This window comes from Propithecus coquereli, unplaced genomic scaffold (assembly GCF_000956105.1).
Source record: "Propithecus coquereli isolate 6110/MARCELLA unplaced genomic scaffold, Pcoq_1.0 Scaffold265, whole genome shotgun sequence".
NCBI classification, from domain to species: Eukaryota; Metazoa; Chordata; class Mammalia; order Primates; family Indriidae; genus Propithecus; species Propithecus coquereli.
This window is the reverse complement of record NW_012148230.1, coordinates 2,287,290-2,307,576: the sequence shown is the minus strand read 5'-3', so window position 1 is coordinate 2,307,576 and position 20,287 is coordinate 2,287,290. Positions and strand designations below refer to the sequence as shown.

Here is a 20,287-nt window from a genome sequence, read left to right as displayed (position 1 = left end):
AATTATTGATCCATATTTAAAACATAGGTCATAATTTTAGTTCCAGAATAAAACTGAATACTAAGAAAAAATTTTTTAGAAAAATGAAGTCAAAATATCCATTGACACTAAATAAATATATAGTTAAGATTAAGGTAACTTTGTTTTGCTGTAATTTTATGTTATACAATCTCACTAGAATCATAAGTCAAAGGCTACATAATGCGACACCTACAAGAAAAGTATACCTCAGTAACGAAACCAGCTTGGATAAAGTTTACAGCAGCTCAGTCTGACAATACACCCTGCTCTACATTAAACAGTATTATGCACTGTTTCTGGTGAACAAAAACTTCTTCAGTTCTTCACTTCATTTTGCTTACATACACTTAGCCATATTTAAAATCTGACGCGAATTCTGCAACAGATCTTAAGTTGTACTGACACTAGCAGTAAAGAACACTTTCAGCTACAAGCAACTACAACCACAATCTATCAAGCATTAAGACCTGGTCACTATGTATAATCAGAGAATGCTTTCTAAAATATCCTTTGAAATAACTGTATGCTAAAACCTTTTACCCTTGGCCAAATTGGCTGTCATGAATTGCTGTTTTACTATTGTGCTCTCCATGACTACATACATAATTTCTTTGGAAAATGAGAAAATGTAACACATGAGACAATCTTGTTTGATTATAAGGCTAAAGTTTCTTATATTACTAAATTGTAGTACATTCCATGTCACTGTTATTTATGATTATAATAAAACAAATTCTAATTAGTGGGCAAGTCAATGTCTTATTAAGTACTTACCTCAAGTAAGAGGGAAAACAAGTGTTTCTGTAAACTATATAAACGGCTAGCAAAGAATGCTTTCATACAAAGTATAAAACCATCAAGAAAATGTATGTTTTGTGAAAGAAATTTACTGCTGTATTGTAGCAAATCTATCAGTTTTCTAGCATTATATTAATAAAACTACAAAATGATTTTAAAATGTTCTCCTTACCTGTGTATACAGTTTTTACTCTCCAGATATAACATACCAGCAGCAGCATCTAATGAAAATTTCACTAACTGTTTGAGTTTTAGTTCATCCTTCTTCTTTCTCAGAAAGGAGAGGAAATCACCTCCTAGAGGAATTGACAGATGAACAGTGACATAAATTATGATGAAAGTCACATTTATTGACTATTAGGGATATCTGACAGAACAAAAACCATAATACATTTGGTTGTGCTTTTTGTCCAACCTGCTTGAGGTGAGGATAAAAGAAAACATGAAAACAATATATCTTATTAGAAAGCAGACACTATAAACTTTTCTAGATACAGATACTTTTCTAGTACATTAAGTGCTTCACACTATATTATTGCCCAAAGCATAATAATATTCAAAGTCATACTTTTTCCTTTGTCACTATTTTTTCACCAATTTGCTTCACTAAAATTTTCTAAGGAATTTGATTTTTGCTACTATCAAATAAAAGACTATAATTGTTATTATGAGTTAAACAAAAAAGTAAATGATATTGGATTAGTTACTAGATTCAGTGATTGCTTAAAGCACTAAGACTATTAACAACATCATTACCGATTATGGTGTCAGAGAGAAAAATAAAAAAGCTATGATTTTGAAGAAATTTAGTTGCTGACTCAGATTGCATTTCTGTGTATTAAATGAATCCCAGTGATGTCTTAGAAAAACTTCTTTATACATCGTGGTCCAAGAAATATGTAACATGAGCCACATAGTAATTTTAAATTTACTGGCAGCCATATTTTGAAAAGTTTTTTAAAAAAAGGTGAAAAGGTAAAACTGATTTTAATAATATGTTATCTTAAACCCAATATATCTAAAATATTATATCAGCATGTATCAATATAAAAATTATAGTTGATATATTTTATACTTTTAATCATACTCAGTCTTTAAAATATGATATTTATTTTACATTTATGGCACATCTCAATTTAGATGCAAATTTTCATCTGAAATATTTGATCTGTATTTGGATTTTTAAAAATTTACAGTTGAAAAAGTAGATTCACATACCCATGTTGTTCCAAACATGCTTAAAATTTTCTAATAACTGAATCAATTATCAAGTTTTAAATTTAAATCAATTAAAATTAAATGAAATTTAAAATTCAGTTTTTTAGAAGCACTAGTCACATGTGAAAAGTTCAAGAGCCCCATATGGCCAGTGACTAACCATACTGAATAGTGCCGCCTTAAACTTTGCATTCACTCTTAATACAGCATTAAAAACTATGGCTTATTTTCTTTTTAAAAGTTATAGTTTATTGTACTATAAAAAAAAAGTTAAAATATACTAGAATACATGTTCTCTAAAAACAATCAATCCCATTTTCTCTATTAGGCCCCCAGTTATTAAGCCAGAATTTTGCAGGAAGGATTAGCATTTCAACTGCCATTTCCTGAACTTTCTTTTGCCTTCTTCATCAGGGATCTAGGCTTCCTTGAACCAAAAAGCTCTAGAGGTGAAGACTTAATATCTTTTTCTTGAATGAGCGTACCTAGAAAATAAACACCTGCCTAACTCTCCTTAAAATATTGTCTTTTTCTATTCACAAATGAAAGTGTTATACAAATTTAGGTGGGCCATTTACAAAATCAAATAAACTATATGCCTTAAAAATAAACTTAATGGTGTCAGATAATTTATTTCCTCCGGTATATTAGATTACTAGGATGATTACTGAAATAGCTTCTATAAAGCTTAACTTAAAAACCTGAACAAGACACATAATTTCAACGGTAAACAGCAAAATTACCCACTAATTTCTCAATTTTAATAGGTATCAAAATGTCTATAAAATGGACTTGAAATCAATATTTAGTTCAAGATATTACTTGGACCAATATTCACATATTAATTCTTTTGCTACATACATGTTGACCTATTTTAGAAAATGTATACTTTTCTGGTATTCAAACCACATAGCATTCTGTTTAAAAAAGTAACTTTCAAATCAAAAGATCTTTTCTGCAATTTAATTTAAAAGCAGCATGTGACATAACCCAGTGTTCTTATGTGGAAACCTGATATTATTTCTTTCCAGAGTTAGCTCATATTCAGCATGTTTTCATCTGACTCCTGCTCTTTTAAAATTTACTTATCATATAATCCTCTACATTAATATTTGTTAAAACTGTTATTCATTTAATAAATCATTAAATATTATTGTTTAATACTAATATATAATGTATTAATAAACAGAAAAGACAACATTTAAATAGCATTAAAAATTGGATGGGAAGTGACGTCAAGTCAATAAAGGCAAAGTATCAGGGAGGCAAAGCTAGATATAGCTATTTCCAAGTACTGTGACACAGCCCGAGATACAGAAGGGATTTATGATTGTCTTGTAGTTAATCCAACAATATTTCTGCCTTAGAACAATTTCTTACTTAAAATCATTAAATCTTTTATTTCCTTTTGGGACTCGAAATATCACTAAATCTAGGAAAGTAAATTTTAAATTTATTTCCAATTTTAAGTTATTCAAGACATAGACATAGTGATCGTAAGGAGCAGAGCTGCACCATTCCACAAGCCTAGTCAGCTTCCTGCAGAAAACCAGAGGAAGCAAGGCTTTCAATAAAAATTAAATAATTGTGATTAATTACTGAAAGCCTGAGCCTTGTGCAAATGTAAGCATTAAGAACTTTGAAACAAATAAAAACTCTTAGAATATGGGACTACAGTTAGGATAGCCAGAAAATAATCCAGTCTGGACCAGAAATATTCCCTTAGGCACAATACTTGATTATTACTATTTAGTAAAGAAATGAAGACTGATATCAGATGACAGTCTTCAGTGTTCACTGTGACGTTACTTTAGAGGGCAGGGTCTACCCCTTTCACAGTCTATTTTACTGTCATTTTCATTAAGTGCTAAGTTAAAAACCTCTCTTAGAATTTGTGATACATATGATATGCATACAGCACATAGGTATTCGTGTGTATCATGTATGTGGGTGGATGCATATGGCACATAGTACCTTGACAACTGCAGTAAGGATCGTGGTGCTCAAAGTGGGCAACACAAGGTGAGTATCTCCTCTTTTGTAATTCTGGCTTACAAGGCTTATTTCTGTATGGGTATATTACACATTAAACCAAGATAGGATGGATTATTTCCTAGAATTCTACAAGAATGAGGAATTTTTAAAACAATGTTAAAATGTTTTTAATAGCCAACTTTTGATTTACTAGGGAGGTAGCATGACATGGTAAACAAAGTATGGACACTGAAATCAGACTGACCTAGGTCTGATTAACCATGTAGCCTCAGATAATTTATTTAATCTTCCCAAATTGGCATAAAACAGGGATTTATTACCATTTATTTCTCAAGATGTTTTTGAAGACTAAAATGTATCTGAAGCATTAAGCATGTGCCTAGCACATAGTACACATAATGAATACTACTACTATTACTGTTGTTGTTGAAGTTTCTTTGTATAAAAAATGAGGAAGAGTTGTAGTATAGACTGGTTTGCTGTACAACATCTCTTTTCCCTCATTCGCCTCAATTTCCTTTAGAGGACTTCCCCTCTCCAGTTCTGGAAGTTATTAACCTCACTCTGAACAATATGGGTGGTCTCAGATTGGCTTAACCCAATCAATGAAGTCCATTCCCCAAATAATTGGTTCAAGGATAGGCACATGGCTTCATTCGGGCCACTGAGATGCAAGGAGATGCTTGAGGGTAAAACTTTGCTTTTTGAGAGAAGTACCAAGAAAGAAGTACAACCAAAAAAAAAAAAACAAGACAGCACATGGTACCACAAAGATTGGCAGCCTAAGATGCTTTCATGGAAAGCCAAAAAGAGTGAAGGAAAGAGATTAGCCTTTGGTGACATGTCATCACTGGATCACATACTGTTTGAAGCATGACTTTCCTCTAGATTTTTTAATTAAGTCAACTAATATAATCTCTAGAATTTTTTATACATCTTCTATACTAGCAACTCAAAGATATCTAATTGATAAAATCATATCTATATCAGAAGGTTATTTTGAGGATTAAAAAAGATAATATATATTAAATGTCTAGAACTAAGGAACATAATAAATATAAGTGCTATTATTTGCAGCCCAGTTTTAATTAGAACATAGATAGCTATTTTCAACAGCTCTCTCTCAAAGACTTCTATTACTCCATGCTAGGAAAATTTGATTTTACCTGTTCTTTCAGTATTAATGGGGCTCTAAGGAACTGATCATACTAAACATGAACTCAGAGAGATTATGTAAATAGGAATATTAATTTATTGATTTGTAACTGGAGAAAAAGGATCATTAGGGCAGTACCACTAATGACTTCTTGTCATTGAATCATATATTGATTTTAGTTTATCCCCAAATAATTTCAAAGTTTATTAAATTAAGAGATATAAATCTCCAGTGATATATAAAATGTATATATAATTCATTACCCTTGTTTTTAGGATATCAGTTTGTTTCCTGAGACATTTCTTTGGTTTAGTTGTGTTCAATTACATATTTAAAAATAAGGTAGCAATTAAAGAAAATATTAATGTTTGGTGTTGGTTGCTCCATTTATGTCACTGTTAAGAATTGCTTTTTTTGTTTTTTTTTAAAGTTTGTTCTTTAACCAGGAGTGATGAGAATTACGGCTGTTAGCCAGTCCATCAGAAATAACCAGTGGTGGGATCTATATGAGGAGTATAAACAATGAATGCTGACTCAAATTGTAGTCCATGAAACATAAAATGAATTTTATACAACAGGATATAAGCCCAAACAAATTCCTGAAGAGGAAAGGACAAATGTAAACTAAAGCAGTGGATACTGGATGCTACATGTAGGGTATTGTTTATGAGAGATGGACTGTACAGAGATTTGCCAAGAGAGGACTCTATTGATGAGTGAGGTGATAACAGTTTATACCAAGAACTATCCATAGAAATAGACTCAAACATTAGATCTGAAAAGGCTGAGTATTAAGCTAGAAATGGGTCAGTTTTGGGGGAAAGACGAGGAAGATTAAACATTGAAAAATTGAAAATGACTCCACAAATATACTGGTTTTCCTGATTCTATTTCCTTCTTTTTAAAGAAGCACTTACAGAACAGCTTGCTACCTAAGTAACAGAATTCAACTACACCAAATGCAGTGCTGAACATGTGAGTTTCCCAATTTGGGCTAATACATGGCATCAGTCTTTTCAGACAAGGTTCCTTAATGGCCATGTTCTGCTAACATTGCAGAATAGCAGGAACCTTTTGCATTTCTCCTTAGCAAATGATCTTTGAGAACATAACCCGACAATAGTTATGATAACAGTTCTCTGAAATAAAAGAGTACATTTCACAGTATTTTTAACCTGCTTGTTGAAGGAGCAACAGCTATAATCTTGCCAGACACGATGTAAACTGCCATGAAAGATGCAATAGTCAACTTCTGCAAACTCTCTGAATGTTAGCACTAGAAGGGATTTTAGAGACTAAGAAGGAACTGAATTTATCCGATTCATTTTCTTAATGTGGTGATTTTGGTGATATTATTGAAATTCTAAGGTAGGTGTCTGCAAACTATGGCTTGGGGCCAAACCAAACAGTCACACTCATTCCTTTACATATTGTCTATGGCTGCTTTCATGCTACAATGGCAGAGTTGTGATAGAGACTGGCCCTTTATAGAAAAAGTTTGCCAACCACTGTTCCAAGATGCAGGATGAGTACCTCTTATACAAAATGCTTGGAACCAGAAGTATTTTGGATTTTTGGCTTTTTCAGATTTTGGAATATGTGCATCATACTTACCGGTTGAGTATTCCAAATCTCAAAACCCAAACTCCAAAATACTCCAATGAGCATTTCCTTTGAGCATCGTGCTGGCCCTCAAAAAGTTTCAGATTTTGGAGCATTTTGAATTTCAGATTTTTGGATTTGGGATGCTCAACCTGTTTTGCTCAGTATTCCATATAGATGTAGTTTCTGTCATTGAAGTGATTTTCCTATGATTGTTTTGTCTAATTTCAACCAACATTTTACTTTTCACTCTGTGTTTACGGCACCAGGGCTCAATAGTGTTGCTATATTTTAATTCTCCAAAAGGAAGCTGGAAAGGTGGATTCATCAATTTATTTTATGTGCTGAGGCTGATACACATATCTAGACACAAATACACACATACATTGAAACCATAAATCCCTTGTCACTCTCCCCATCCACAACCCACTGTTTGCCACCAAGGCAAAGAAGTTTGTCTGTCTCTCTCCCTACTTTGATGCCAGGTTACTCACTTTTGTATTTCTGGCTTCTTATCTGAGCGATGGGGAGAGGCTATAAAACGAAGCTTCACTTGCTCGCCTCCTAAGTTTCATGGAAGACAATTTGTCCATGGATGTGGCGGGCAGGGGGGACTCTGAGCCCTCTCCCTAACAGGCCATGGATGAGTACCAGTCTGCGGTTTTGGGGACCCCAACCTTAGAGGAAATAATCTTTCATATACATCTTGTGGTGTTCTTTCCCAAAATTACTCTTCAGGATTATTGCACTAAAATTTTCCTTTGATGTATTCAGTGTTTTAGATATGATGTATTTTGAACATGTCCCTAAAATACATCATTTTATTTTGTTTACTTTAACAGCAGTCCCCAACCTTTTTGATACCAGGGCCAGGGACTAGTTTCATGAAAGACAATTTTTCCATTGGGGCCGAGGGGAAGGCAGAGCTCAGGCAGTGATACTAGCGATGGGGAGTGGCTATAAATACAGACGAAGCTTTGCTGACTGGCCCACAACTCACCTCCTGCTGTGTGCTCCCTCTTCCTAAGTTTCATGGAAGACAATTTCTCCATGGATGTGGATAGGCAGAATCAACATGTTAAATTGAAATGATTATGTAATTTTTTTCTTTTGTTATCTCAATGTGGTATATTACATTCATTGACTTTTCATATGTTGAACCATCCTTGTGTCCTAGAGATAAATCCCACTTGGTCATGATGTGCACATTTTTAATCTGCAGTTGAGTTCAGTTTGCTGGTATTTTGTTGAGGATTTTTACATCAATATTCATTAGGGGTACTGGTCTGTAGTTCTCTTTCCTTGTAGAATCTTTTTGTCTGGCTTTGTTGTCAAATAATGTTGGGGCTTCCATTTTAATTTATGTGGAAAGAGTATCTGACAAAATTCAACACCTTTCATGCTTAAAAAACACTTAACTAGGAATAGAAGTCAATTACATCAATACAATAAAGAGCATATACAAAAACTCTCAGCTAACAACATACTCAGTTGTGAGAAACTGAAAGTTTTTCCTCTAAGACCAGGAACAAGGCAAGGATGCTAGCTCTTGCCACTTCTACTCAACGCAGTACTGGACATCCTAGCCAGTCCTAGCAGAGCAATTAGGCAAGAAAAGGAAAAGACATCCAAATTATAAGGAAGAAGTATGTTTAATTCTTGTTGCAGATGACATGATTTCATATATACACCTACAGATATAACCCTAAAAATGTCACAAAATAATTGTTAGAATAAATGAATTCAAGTAAAGTTGTAGGATACAAAATCAACTCTCAAAAATTATTGTTTCTATACATTAAAAATCCAAAAAGAAGTAAAGGAAATAGTCCCATTAACAATAGCATCTTCTATGCTCTGAATGTGTCCCCAAAATTCCTATGTTGAAACTTAATTGCCAATGTTATAGTATTAAGAGGTGGTGCCTTTAGGAGGTGGTTATGTCATCAGGTAGAGCCCTAATGGATTCGATTAGAGCCCTTAGAAAAGGACTTCAGGGTGTGGGGTCATTCTCTTATGCTCTACTGGCATGTGAGGACACAGCCTTCCTCCCATTTTTTTTACCTTGCATCCCTTATGCCTGCAGTCCCCAACTCCCTGTTAGGGACTAGCCCACAGAGCCCTCTGCCCCATTCGGACATTATTTCATCCCTCAGGTTTGCTCATTATAGACATATCCCTGAGAAATGGCTTGCGTAAAAATCAGTCAGGGCCTTGCATTCTTGTCGAATCCATTAAGATGAGTAGAAATATAAGAGATCCATGAAAAAGTATCTCTCAACATATTTCAACAAAAAGTTTACTAGATTGTTTTATACCATAAAAAAGATTAGAGGAATGCCATAAACATAATGCAACAAGATTTGGGCCAAGCCATTTGACTCATCATTATAATCCTCCGGTTAAAAGGGAGAAGAGAGCTAGACAGAATTATAGTTAAGTGGATTTGTACGCTGAACAATGACAGCCATGAAATACTGATGTAAGGTTTGATGAAGATGTGTCATAATGTTTTCAGCAATAGGACTTGGGACTGCATGCTTGATCTCGTTTGCAGCATTTTCATAAACAATTTGGATGAAGACATACAGGCATGTTACATATACAATAAAAAATATAAGTGAATTTACTCTGACATCCAGGAAAATAAAAAGATTTGATCTGATATCAAAGCTGCTTTCCAATGTGTGTGAAGAGCTTTTTTTTGTTAATGAAATAAGAACTTGATTATTTTCTGTATAACTTCAGGTTTCAAGTAAAGTTATGGTTTCTAAGCATACTAGGGCACTACATCTAAACTATTTCTTCAACGACACCAAGGGAAATCTTCACGTATAGGTTCACAACTATCTTTCCACCTTTAAATGTTTTTTCCAGGAGAATTTAAATGGCACCTACTCCCCCACTTTTTTTTTTTTTTTTGGCTCAGAACAGAAATCTTTGTTGCTTAGCATTTAGAATAAAAAAGTACAAAGGGAAGCATTCTCTCCATTTCACTGGCTTCCCACATGTGCCCAGCTTATAAAGAGAAATGCCTGCTGCTCCCCTGGGTTTTAGAAAAAAAAAGAGTAAAGTACAAAGGGAGTACTTTTGATGAGTCTGATAGACTTCCACAATGATGAATCGTAAATGCTAAAAAGATGATTTCTCATATTAGATAAAAGATTTTAGAGGTACTAAAATTTCCTAGGATGGATGACATTTCAAGCCGATTAAATCCTTAACTTGATCTATCATAGGAAAACATACAAGACTGTAGACATTCTAATAAAGTACAGTAAATAGAATTATTTTGGCAGTATCTTATTAGAAGTAGTACTTAGCTCACAAACGCTTGGAGTTTTAATTAAAATCAGGAAAAAAATTTCCCTTCTCTAAGAAGTAAAACCCTCAGTAGAAGACTTTAATATAAAAGTGTTTTCTATGTGTTTAATAGCTTATATGTGCTGTCACAGGCATTATGTCATTGAATCCTCTTAATAATACTGTAAGTATTAATTGACCTTCCCAAGAAAGTTCTACAAGTAAGTGCCAGGGCTGGGTCTTGAATACATGTATTTCATCTAGAAAGCAGAATTCTCTTGGCTATAGCAGTTTTCCAGGTATAGAGCAGTGACTGTGTCCTGAAAGGACATGCATGTGACATGTGTCAGATGAGGCACATATAACAGTGAGGAACACATCTTCCAGGAAAGAGTGCTGCGGAGGCTTCCTGGCAGGCTGTGGAGTGTACAGCCTCTCAAGTCACACAGTATGCTCTTCAGCCAGCCATCTCACAAAACACCGTGTGTGAAACACTGGGCAGGAGTAGGAAGTCCTACCTAGATGTGAATATGGGAAAGAATAACGCTCAAAGGACTTTAGAGTAGAAAGAATTAGACTAGAAAAGTAGATGTTTATTTCAGGCAAATTGCTGAAGGCCTACTAATTTAAGATTAAAGTATATTCTCCGTCCTCTAATTGTTCCCAAACCAATAAGAAACAAATTACATAAATAAACTATTATAACACATATAATGAAATAATAGCTAAATAGACATACAAGGAATATGTTTTAATGATTATGACACAGAGTACGTGAAGGATTTAGAGAGCTGGTAATATGCAGCAGGATTCAATGGGAGGAAACAAAGGAGCAGTACATTTATTTTAAATATATTTTAAGAAATATTTATTTAAAAAGGAATAGATATCAACCAAAGCAAAGCAAGAGCTATTGAGAAGTAAGCATCCATAGAACCAAGTTCCAAGACTCAAATTTTGGTTTGTGTTTGTTTATATTTTCATGTTGTTGAAATTTCTGTGCTAAATTGGCACTACTCTTGATGAATATTGAAGTTTTCTCTTAAGTAACTGTTTAAGAAGAAAAGCTAAATCAGATTCAATGTAATACTGAGACTATCTTTTTCTTTAAACTTAATTCAGGATGTGAAGAAAATGTTAATGCATCATTTGGAGTTTTTCTATTAGATTATAAGGCCTGTGCTAGAAACTATGGTCCACTAGAAGCAGAAAAATGGTCATTAACAGATAATCCTTCTAATTCAGATCATCATGAAAGAGGTTCCCAATTATGCTTAATGTGCTCAATTCTAAGTGGTAAGAAAAGATACATTAATTTTCTCAAATGTTTTTCTTAGGATAAGTACTTTCAGGAAAGAGACAAGAATAATGCACACAATAAAATTCTAGTTATTTAAAGAAAAAAATCCATGTTCTATATGCTTTTAAGAATAACATTAATAGGGTTTTACTATATCAACTTGGAGACTGTCTTCTCCAACTTTGTCAGTAATTAGCTGTAGAAGCTTGGACAAGCTATTCAATTTCTCTGGATTTCATTCATTACATAAAGAGACGGCTAGAATGACATCTAAGGTCCATTCTAGACCCAGAAACTCAGTCCAACAGAAAGCGGGAATGTGAGAATTATTTAGTAACCACTTCTGGGTTCCCAGTTTTTTCTCCTTTTTTTAAAATTTCAGAATATTATAAGGGTACAAATGTTTTGGTTACATGGATTGCTTTTGTACTGCTTGAGGCAGAGTTATAAGTGTGCCCATCACCCAGATAGTATACACTGTACCTGTTAGGTATGATTTCACCCATCCTCTCCCCTTCTCCCTCCCTTCTGCATGATTTCTGTTGAGTTTTACTTCTACCTGTGCACCTGAGTGCTGATCGGTTAGATCAAATTTAATAGTGAATACATGTGGTGGTTGTCTTCCCATTCTTGCGATACTTCATTTAGGAGGATGGCCTCCAGTTCCATCCAGATTATTGCAAAAGGAACTAACTCATTTTTTATGGCTGAGTAGTATTCCATGGTATACATATACCACATTTTATGAATTTACTCATGAATTGATGGGCACATGGGTTGATTCCACATCTTTGTAATTGTGAATTGTGCTACAATAAATATTGAAGTGCAAGTGTCTTTTTGATAAAACAATTTTTTTTCCTTTTGGAAAATATTCAGTAGGGGATTGCTGGATCAAATGTAGGTCCCCTTTTAGGTTCTTTGAGGAATCTTCATACTATTTTCCACAGAGGTTGCACTAGTTTGCAGTCCCACCAACAGTGTGTAAGTGTTCCTTTCTCTCTATATCCACACCAACATCTATTGTTTCAGGACTTTTTGAAAAAATTATTCTCACTGGGGTTATGTGATATCTCATTGTGGTTTTGATTTGCATTTCTCTGATGATTAGTGATGCTGGGCATTTTTTCATATGTTTATTAGCCATTGATCTATCTTCTTTTGAAAAGATTCTATTCACGTCCTTTGTCTACTTTTTAATGGGGTTGTTTGATTTTTTCCTTGCTGATTTGCTTGAGTTCTTTGTAGATTCTGGTTATTAGCCCTTTATAGGATGTATAGTATGTGAATGTTTTCTCCCATTTTGTAGGTTGTCTATTTGCTCTGTTGATAGTTTTCTTGGCTGTGCAGAAGCTTTTTAATTTAAAAATCTTCCAACAAAAAAAAAAGTCCCAGACCAGGTAGTTTCACAGCTGAATTTTATCAGATCTACAAAGAAGAACTGGTACCCATACAGCAGATATTATTCCATAATATCGAGAAGGAAGGAACCCTCCCCAAGTCATCCTATGAAGCCAGTATAACCTTGATATTAAAGCCAGGAAAGGACACACACAAAAAAGAAAATGATAGACCAGTATTCCTTATGAATACAGATGTAAAAATCCTCAATAAGCTTTTTTTTTTTTTTTTTTTTTGCTTCCTGTGTTCCTGCTTGAGCTGGAACATTGGTCTTCTCTGGCCCTTTTACTGGGATTGACACCATTGGCTCCCCCAATTCTCAGGCCTTCAGTCTTGGACTGAAATTACACCACCAGCTTTCCTGGGTTTCTGGTTTGCAGATTGTGGGACTTCTCAGCTTCCAAAATCATATGAGCCAATTCCTCATGGTATATTAATATCTCTTCTTATACATATCCTACTGATTCTGTTTCTCTGGAGAACTCTGACCAATAGATGTCTTTATAGGAAGTTGCCCATCTGTCTAGGTTAACTAATTTGTTGGCATACAATAATTGATAGTATTCTTTTATACTCCTTTTTATTTCTGTAGGCCAGTAGTAATGTTTCCTATTATTTGATGATTTTGGTCACTTGACTTTTCTCTATTTTTTTACTTAGTCAGCCTAGCTAAAGGTTTGTTAATTTGGTTGATCTTTTCAAAAATCCATCATTTGGTTCCTCTGATTTTCCCTGTTGTTTTTCTATTATCTCATTTCTTTCCCCTTCGAGCTACATTATTTTTTTCATTCTGCTTGCTTTGGGTTTAGTTTGCTTTTCTTTTTCTAGTTTCTTAAGATTTAAGGTTAAGTTATTGATTTGAGACCTTTCTTTTTTAATATAAATGTTTATAGCTATAAATTTCCTTCTAAGCATTGCTTTAGCTGTCTCTCATAAGTTTGATATGTTTTCATTTTATCCATCTCAAAATATTTTCTACTGTCCTTTGAAGTATTTTCTTTGATTCTATGATTATTTAGAAGTGTGTTGTTTAATTTTCATGTATCTGTAAATTTCCAAAATTTCTTTTTGTTATAATTTCATTCCATTGTGGCCAGAGACCTACTTTATATGATTTCTTCAATGCCTGGAACAAATGAGTCTCTCACACTTTTACTGAGTGTCTCTGTGTGTGGATAGAGGGGCCTGCCTTAAAAATGCTCAGGCCTGCAGTTTATAATTCCGCCTTAGCGTTCACTTTCTGCTTGCACAATGCTTCAAGGTCAGCCAGAGGTGTGAGGTTAGGGCCTTCTCAAGTTTTTCCTGAGCATGTACATAGCCTGGGCATACACACAGCCCTACCCTTACCCATAGCCTTTTACATTCCCAGGAATGCGTTGGAGCTTTCTAATGCCCCCGATGATTCTCTTGCCCCAGCTTTTCCTTTTAAGTTTTTTTAGTCAGCTTAGCTTCTTGTTTGCTCAACTGTTATCACTGCCTCAGGCAGCTGTGATGTTAAATAATTGTTGCTGATTGTTTTTGATAAATACCCAGGTAAAAGGGTATTTATACTAAGCAAGTTCTGAGTCAGGTGAAATAAATACTAGTTCTTTGAATGGTGGTTTAAAGAGAATTGCCAGACTGGTCAAATAATGACAATTCTCCGAGAATTGTCAGGGGATGGGAGCTTCCAGTCTATTCTGCTTTCTCCAACGGCTGCTAGGCGCTGCTGGGTGGCTGATTTTGACCTCCTCATGATTGAGGAGTTCTTGTTTTTTAAAACTATTATGGAGCTGAGGAGAAGGGAGTGTGGGTCTATGGCAAGTTAAAATACCACAAAGCCCACTGTTCTTACCGAGATTCAGTTGCTTTTCTTGAATTAACTCCTTGGATTGTTACAAATCTTTGGTTAATTTCCATAATCAATTGAAAATTGAAAACTGAAAATGTTGATTTTGATAATTTTTGCCAATGTTTTTGTTGCTTTTATGGAGGGGTGTATTTTTGGAGATCCTTACCCTGCCATTCCTGCTGATGATCCAATTCCTTATTTTTAAGTTAAAAATATACATACTTGGAAGGTCTAATATTTTCTCCCCAAATTTCAATACATGATCCAGTGTACCCCATTTAGGGGGTTACCAGTATAAAACAAAATATTTCTTCAGAAAATTCAATTGAGGTTTATATTATATCTGAAGGCCATATCACAGGGCATCACGTGATTATGACGGCTCCTTCTGGCTTCTACAGAACTCCTTGTGGAGCGCCGGTCACTTGGGTTGAAACTCTTAGAATCATCTGACACTTCCCTTACTCTCCTGCTCCCACATGACCTCAGAGTCTTCCTTCACAGTGTTATCCACACGTGATCCTCCTTTTCCATTACCAATGTACCATTATCTCTTGCCTGCCCACCAGCCTCTCTCCACCCTGCTTACCGAGAGTAAGTGAATCTTCATATAAACACCACTTTGAAGAGTTCACTCCAGGGGCTCAGAGGCTTCCACCAGCCTTCTCTTGTCTTCTAGATAAAATCTAGTCTTTTTAGTGTAGCTGCCCAAGTTTTCATAATCTGGATCCAACTTGAACTGGAAGCCATACAACTTTGGTTCTGACTCTAGCTTAGTTTGTACCTACTACACAGAATTATAGACCATTATTGAGCACCTACTATTTGTTGAACTTAGTTAACTCAGGGAGCTATACATAAGTAAACCCGTAGTTACAATATATGGTAGCCAAGACTTACGTAGGAGGATCTGTTAAGAAAATATCTGAGAAATTTCCATTCGAAAAGTATTAACTACGAAGTGAAACGTATTTCTGTTGTTTTTTTCTTCTCTATCTACTTCTAGTACAAAACTCTTAAAGGTTTGTCAAATGTGAGGAACAGCAAAACTGCTATATGATAGGCTTTCTTCCCTAAATATAAAAAAGTGTTGTAAGAACTCTGGAATCTCTGCATATATAGGAAGCCACCTAAATACCTGTGATCACAAAGCATTTCTTTCTTCATCTTTAAAGTAGGGATGACACCTGTCCTGCCTACTCTCCAGGACTATGGAACAGGATCAGTGGAAACACACATGCAGGGTCTCTGTTAAATGCCTTACAAATCTCAGTTATCAGCAACAGAATTATTATAATAATAAAAAAATAAGAATTATGAAGACACTAATTTTTTTTACGACCTATGTATGCATCTCAAGTCTTGGTGTCTTCACTTGAACATTAGTTTGGGCAACTTAATGAGAATAAATACTTTATCTCAGTTAAAAAAAAATCCTCAATAAAATTCTAGCAAACTGAATTCAGTAGTACATCAAAAAAATAATCCAACACAACCAAGTGGGCTTCATTCCAGTCATGCAACGATGGTTCAACATACGCAAATCTATAAATGTTATTCACCACACAAACAGAAGCAAAAATAAACATCGTATGATCATCTCAATAGACGCAGAAAAAGCATTTGACAAAATTCAGCACCCTTTTATGATAAAACTCTAAACAAAATAGGCATGGATGGAACATATGTCAAAATTATAAAAGCCATATATAACAAACTCACAGCCAACATCACACTGAATGGGGAAAAGCTGAAAGCATTCCCACTCAGAACTGGAACAAAAGAAGGATGCCCACTGTCATCACTTCTATTCAACATAATGTTAGAAGTCCTAGCCAGAGCAATCAATCAAGAGAAGAAAATTAAGGGTATCCAAGAGAAGGTCAAACTATAGCTCTTTGTTGATAAGATCTTTTATCTTGAAAACCCCAAAGATTCTGCCAAGAGATTCCTGGAATTGATAAATAAATTCAGCAAAGTCTCAAGTTACAAAATCAATGTATGCAAATCAGTAGCATTTCTATCCACCACCAACACTCAAGCTGAGAATCAAATCAAAGACTCAATACCTTTTGCAATAGATACAAAGAAAATAAAATACCTAGGAATATACGTAACCAATGAAGTGAAAGATCTCTACAAACAGAACTACGAAGTACTGAAGAAGGAAATTGCAGATGATGGAAACAAATACAAAACATATCATACTCATGGGTTGGCAGAGTCAATGCTGTTAAAATATCCATACTACCCAAAGTGATTTATAGATTCAATGCAATCCCCATCAAAATACCAGCATCATTTTCGCAGATCTAGAAAAAATAATTCTACACTTCATTTGGAACCAGAAAAGAGGCCAAATAGCCAAAGCAAGCTTAAGCAAAAGGAACAAATCCAGAGGCATCACTTTATCAGATTTTAAGCTATACTACAAGGCTATAGTAACCAAAACAGCACCATACTGGCACAAAAATAGAGACATAGACCACGGGAAACAGACAGACAACCCAGATATAAAGCCATCCACATATTGCCATCTGATCTTTGACAAAGTAGACAGCAATATACACTGGGGGGAAGAATCCCTATTTAATAAATGGTGCCAGGAAAATTGAATAGCCACATGTAGAAGATTGAAACAGTACCCATATTTCTCCCCACTCACAAAAATTAATTCAAGATGGATAACAGACTTGAATGTAAGACATGAAACCATAGAATTCTAGAAGAAAATGTAGGAAAAAATCTTCTAGATATCGGCCTAGGCAAAGAATTTATGAAGATGACTTGAAGAGAAATCTTAGTTTTAATATGTTCTACTTTGAACACTTCCATGAAGTCATATTTTTTAATCTATCCTCTCTACCCAATATTGTCTCTCCCTACATCAGGACTGTAGCACTCTTACCTGTGCATATATGACCTGTTGAAAAGCCAGAGCTCGTCTGAAATTCTTCTCTTTTCCCAACTCTCAATCCTATCATAATAATCAACACTATCATTTCTCTGATATCTGATTTAAGTAATCTGAGAATATTTTACTGATTAACGTACATTATTCTACATATCCAGTTTACAGTCTTCTTCCTTGCCCCTATCATTTAGCCTTTACTGTCACTGTTTTAGCACAAGCTCTTATTCATTTACTTTTGGATTAGTATAAACTTTCTTTTTAGATCTCAAACTCCAGCAGATAAATGGAAAAATCTTGCCTTACTGATAGCCAACGAATTCACTCTCATTATTCAGACTTAAAATCTTTAAACATTATCTCCTTCTGGATTTAACAAAAGATAACTTTTACCAATACCCTCAAATCAAACTGGCTAATGCATTATTTACCCCTTCCCAACCCATATAACTTTATTTTTTAAAACAGTAAATATTCCATTAATTCTTTATATAAATTTTTTAATTAATTTATTATCTATGTGACATTTTCACATTTTCTCACATGGAGCATCCCATTACATTGTAAACTTCCAGAAAGCACAGAGTAGTAAGTCACTCTGCACAACACCATGTGCAAATAAGCAATTAAAATTGTTTTCATTAAAATGATAGGTTAAATACCAGAGAGACCATCAAAAGAATTTAGATTACACAGGCATTCCTTTCAAGTTATTGTAGGTCATTTCTTGCTGGGTGTTGATTATTTTCATGTTATGACATGAATACAAGTTTAATGAGCAAACATAGAAAAATGTCATGTATAATTAGGATTTTCTTTTTCACTGTGGATATATTCATTTAACTTAAGAGAAAAATAATCGGGTTTATCAAAAAAATTTAGTAGTTGCATTAAACAACCAAACCTATAACCTTAAATATAGAGCATGGTGAGGTCATAATCCACTCAGTGTGGATAGGCTGGCAAACAGGAAATGAGTCCTTTTAAGGAATTCCTAAATTGTCAGAAAGGGCTCTAAGAGTACTGTAGCTTTAAGTCTAGAAATAAGGTCAGGATTAGAAGAGAGCTATGGAGTTGCCATGGGCTCAGCTATAGCATCTGACAGCCACATTGCAAGGCAATTTATTCTAAAAACTTGCAGAATCTAATCTGACATAACACCTTCTATGCTGACTAGATTTCTTCTAGGTAACTGTAACCTTTCTTGGGTATCATTTTCTTATCTGGCTACAGTGCCCTCAAGTCAGAATTTTGCTCAGGGCTTCTGGCATCTACACTGATATTTCTTCCTTATGCACCCAGAAGAACATGTATAAGACTTCCAACTGTACGTACAGAGGAAGATATTTTATTAGTGCTAGGAAAAAATGAGAAAAAACTAAAATTACTAAAGGTATGTCTTATAATTAATTCAGTAAATATGGTCTAATACTATACCATAAGATACTCAGACACATGAAGAAAGAATAAATATTTCATTCCATATTATAGAGTGCTAAGCTAGAGTTACCAATATGTCAAACAAGCCTTCAACAACTTCTCCATATCTCTCTACTTTCCTAAACAGAGGAAGTTGCTCTTCATAAACATCACCCCTATGAAAACTTTCTATACCTTTATGGACAGTTTCTTCTCTCTTTCTTTTTCCCCAGGTATAGCATTGTTTAGGACACTTCCATAACCACAATATTTTATGAAGTTGATTTTAATAGGGCTTTGCTATTCAACTAATAAGGTAAAATAGGTCTGGTTAATTTCTGGTCTTCTCAGTCTTGGACCACCACCACTGGGAAAAACAGACGAGGAGAATTTACTCAAATTTATCTTCAAAAGTACTCCATCATTCACTCAATCTAGTATTCAACTGGGTAAGTATGGTTTTGATAAGACTTAGGATCTCAAATATGGTCTGCAGACACATGGGAACAACAACAAAAATAAAAGTGAGTGCAATCTCCTATGTTCTCCTCATTCCATCCCAGAGACCGGGTAAAAATTTTGGCAAAAAGATTTACCAGGTAGCTATGTTTTAAAACCTAATTCCTACTGATCTTCTCTCATGGACTTGTTATAAAGGGGACCACCTTTGGCAGTATTCAAATAAAAGAAAATAATATAGTCCTTCTATATAAATCTGTTAGTGGCAAAATTTTCTAGATGTAAACCTTCTAGAGGGCAGTAAATTCCTAGAAAGCAATTCCTAGAGGGTAGAGTTTACAGTCTTTCATATTCCTAGTGTGTGACTACACCTGTCATTTGAGTGACTTGGTAAATATTTACTAAATATATAACGAGTTTCTATACTAGTTGTGTATTCTAAAGCAGTTTATCAACTTCTTATTCTCATTGCTTGGATGATGTGAAAGAAAACAAGTAAGTAAATAGACCCAATCAAAGGTACACTCTTTTTTTTTTATTTCTGTTTTTTATTTCAGGGTATTCTGAGGGTACAAACATTAGGGTTACACTTTATGTCTTTGCCTCACCCAAGTGTGGGTTAAAGACATGCCCTTCCCCCCCTACAGTGTTCCCCGTGTCCTTTAGTTGCGGGTTTAGTCCCCCATCCCCCTAAACCCTGGAGAGTATTTCTGCCATGTGATCACCCTAGTATTGATCAGTTAGTACCAATTTTATGGTGAGTACAAGTGGAGCCCATTCTTCCGCTCTTGTGGTATCTCACTTTGGATAATGGGCTTAAGTTTAATCCAGGAAAGTATAAGGGGTTCTAGATCACTGTCGTTTCTTATGATT

The 20,287-nt window shown here is 34.6% G+C and overlaps 1 protein-coding gene across 2 annotated transcripts in view; it reads right to left on the bottom strand.

Moving 5' to 3' along the window:
• Positions 1–20,287, bottom strand: part of FER (fer (fps/fes related) tyrosine kinase) — a 403,356-nt gene that overhangs the window by 86,060 nt on the left and 297,009 nt on the right. For both annotated transcript variants that reach the window (XM_012647371.1, XM_012647372.1), the window contains one exon: positions 992–1,115. In XM_012647371.1, coding sequence (XP_012502825.1) covers positions 992–1,115 — 124 coding nt within the window. The remainder of the gene's footprint in view (positions 1–991; positions 1,116–20,287) is intronic.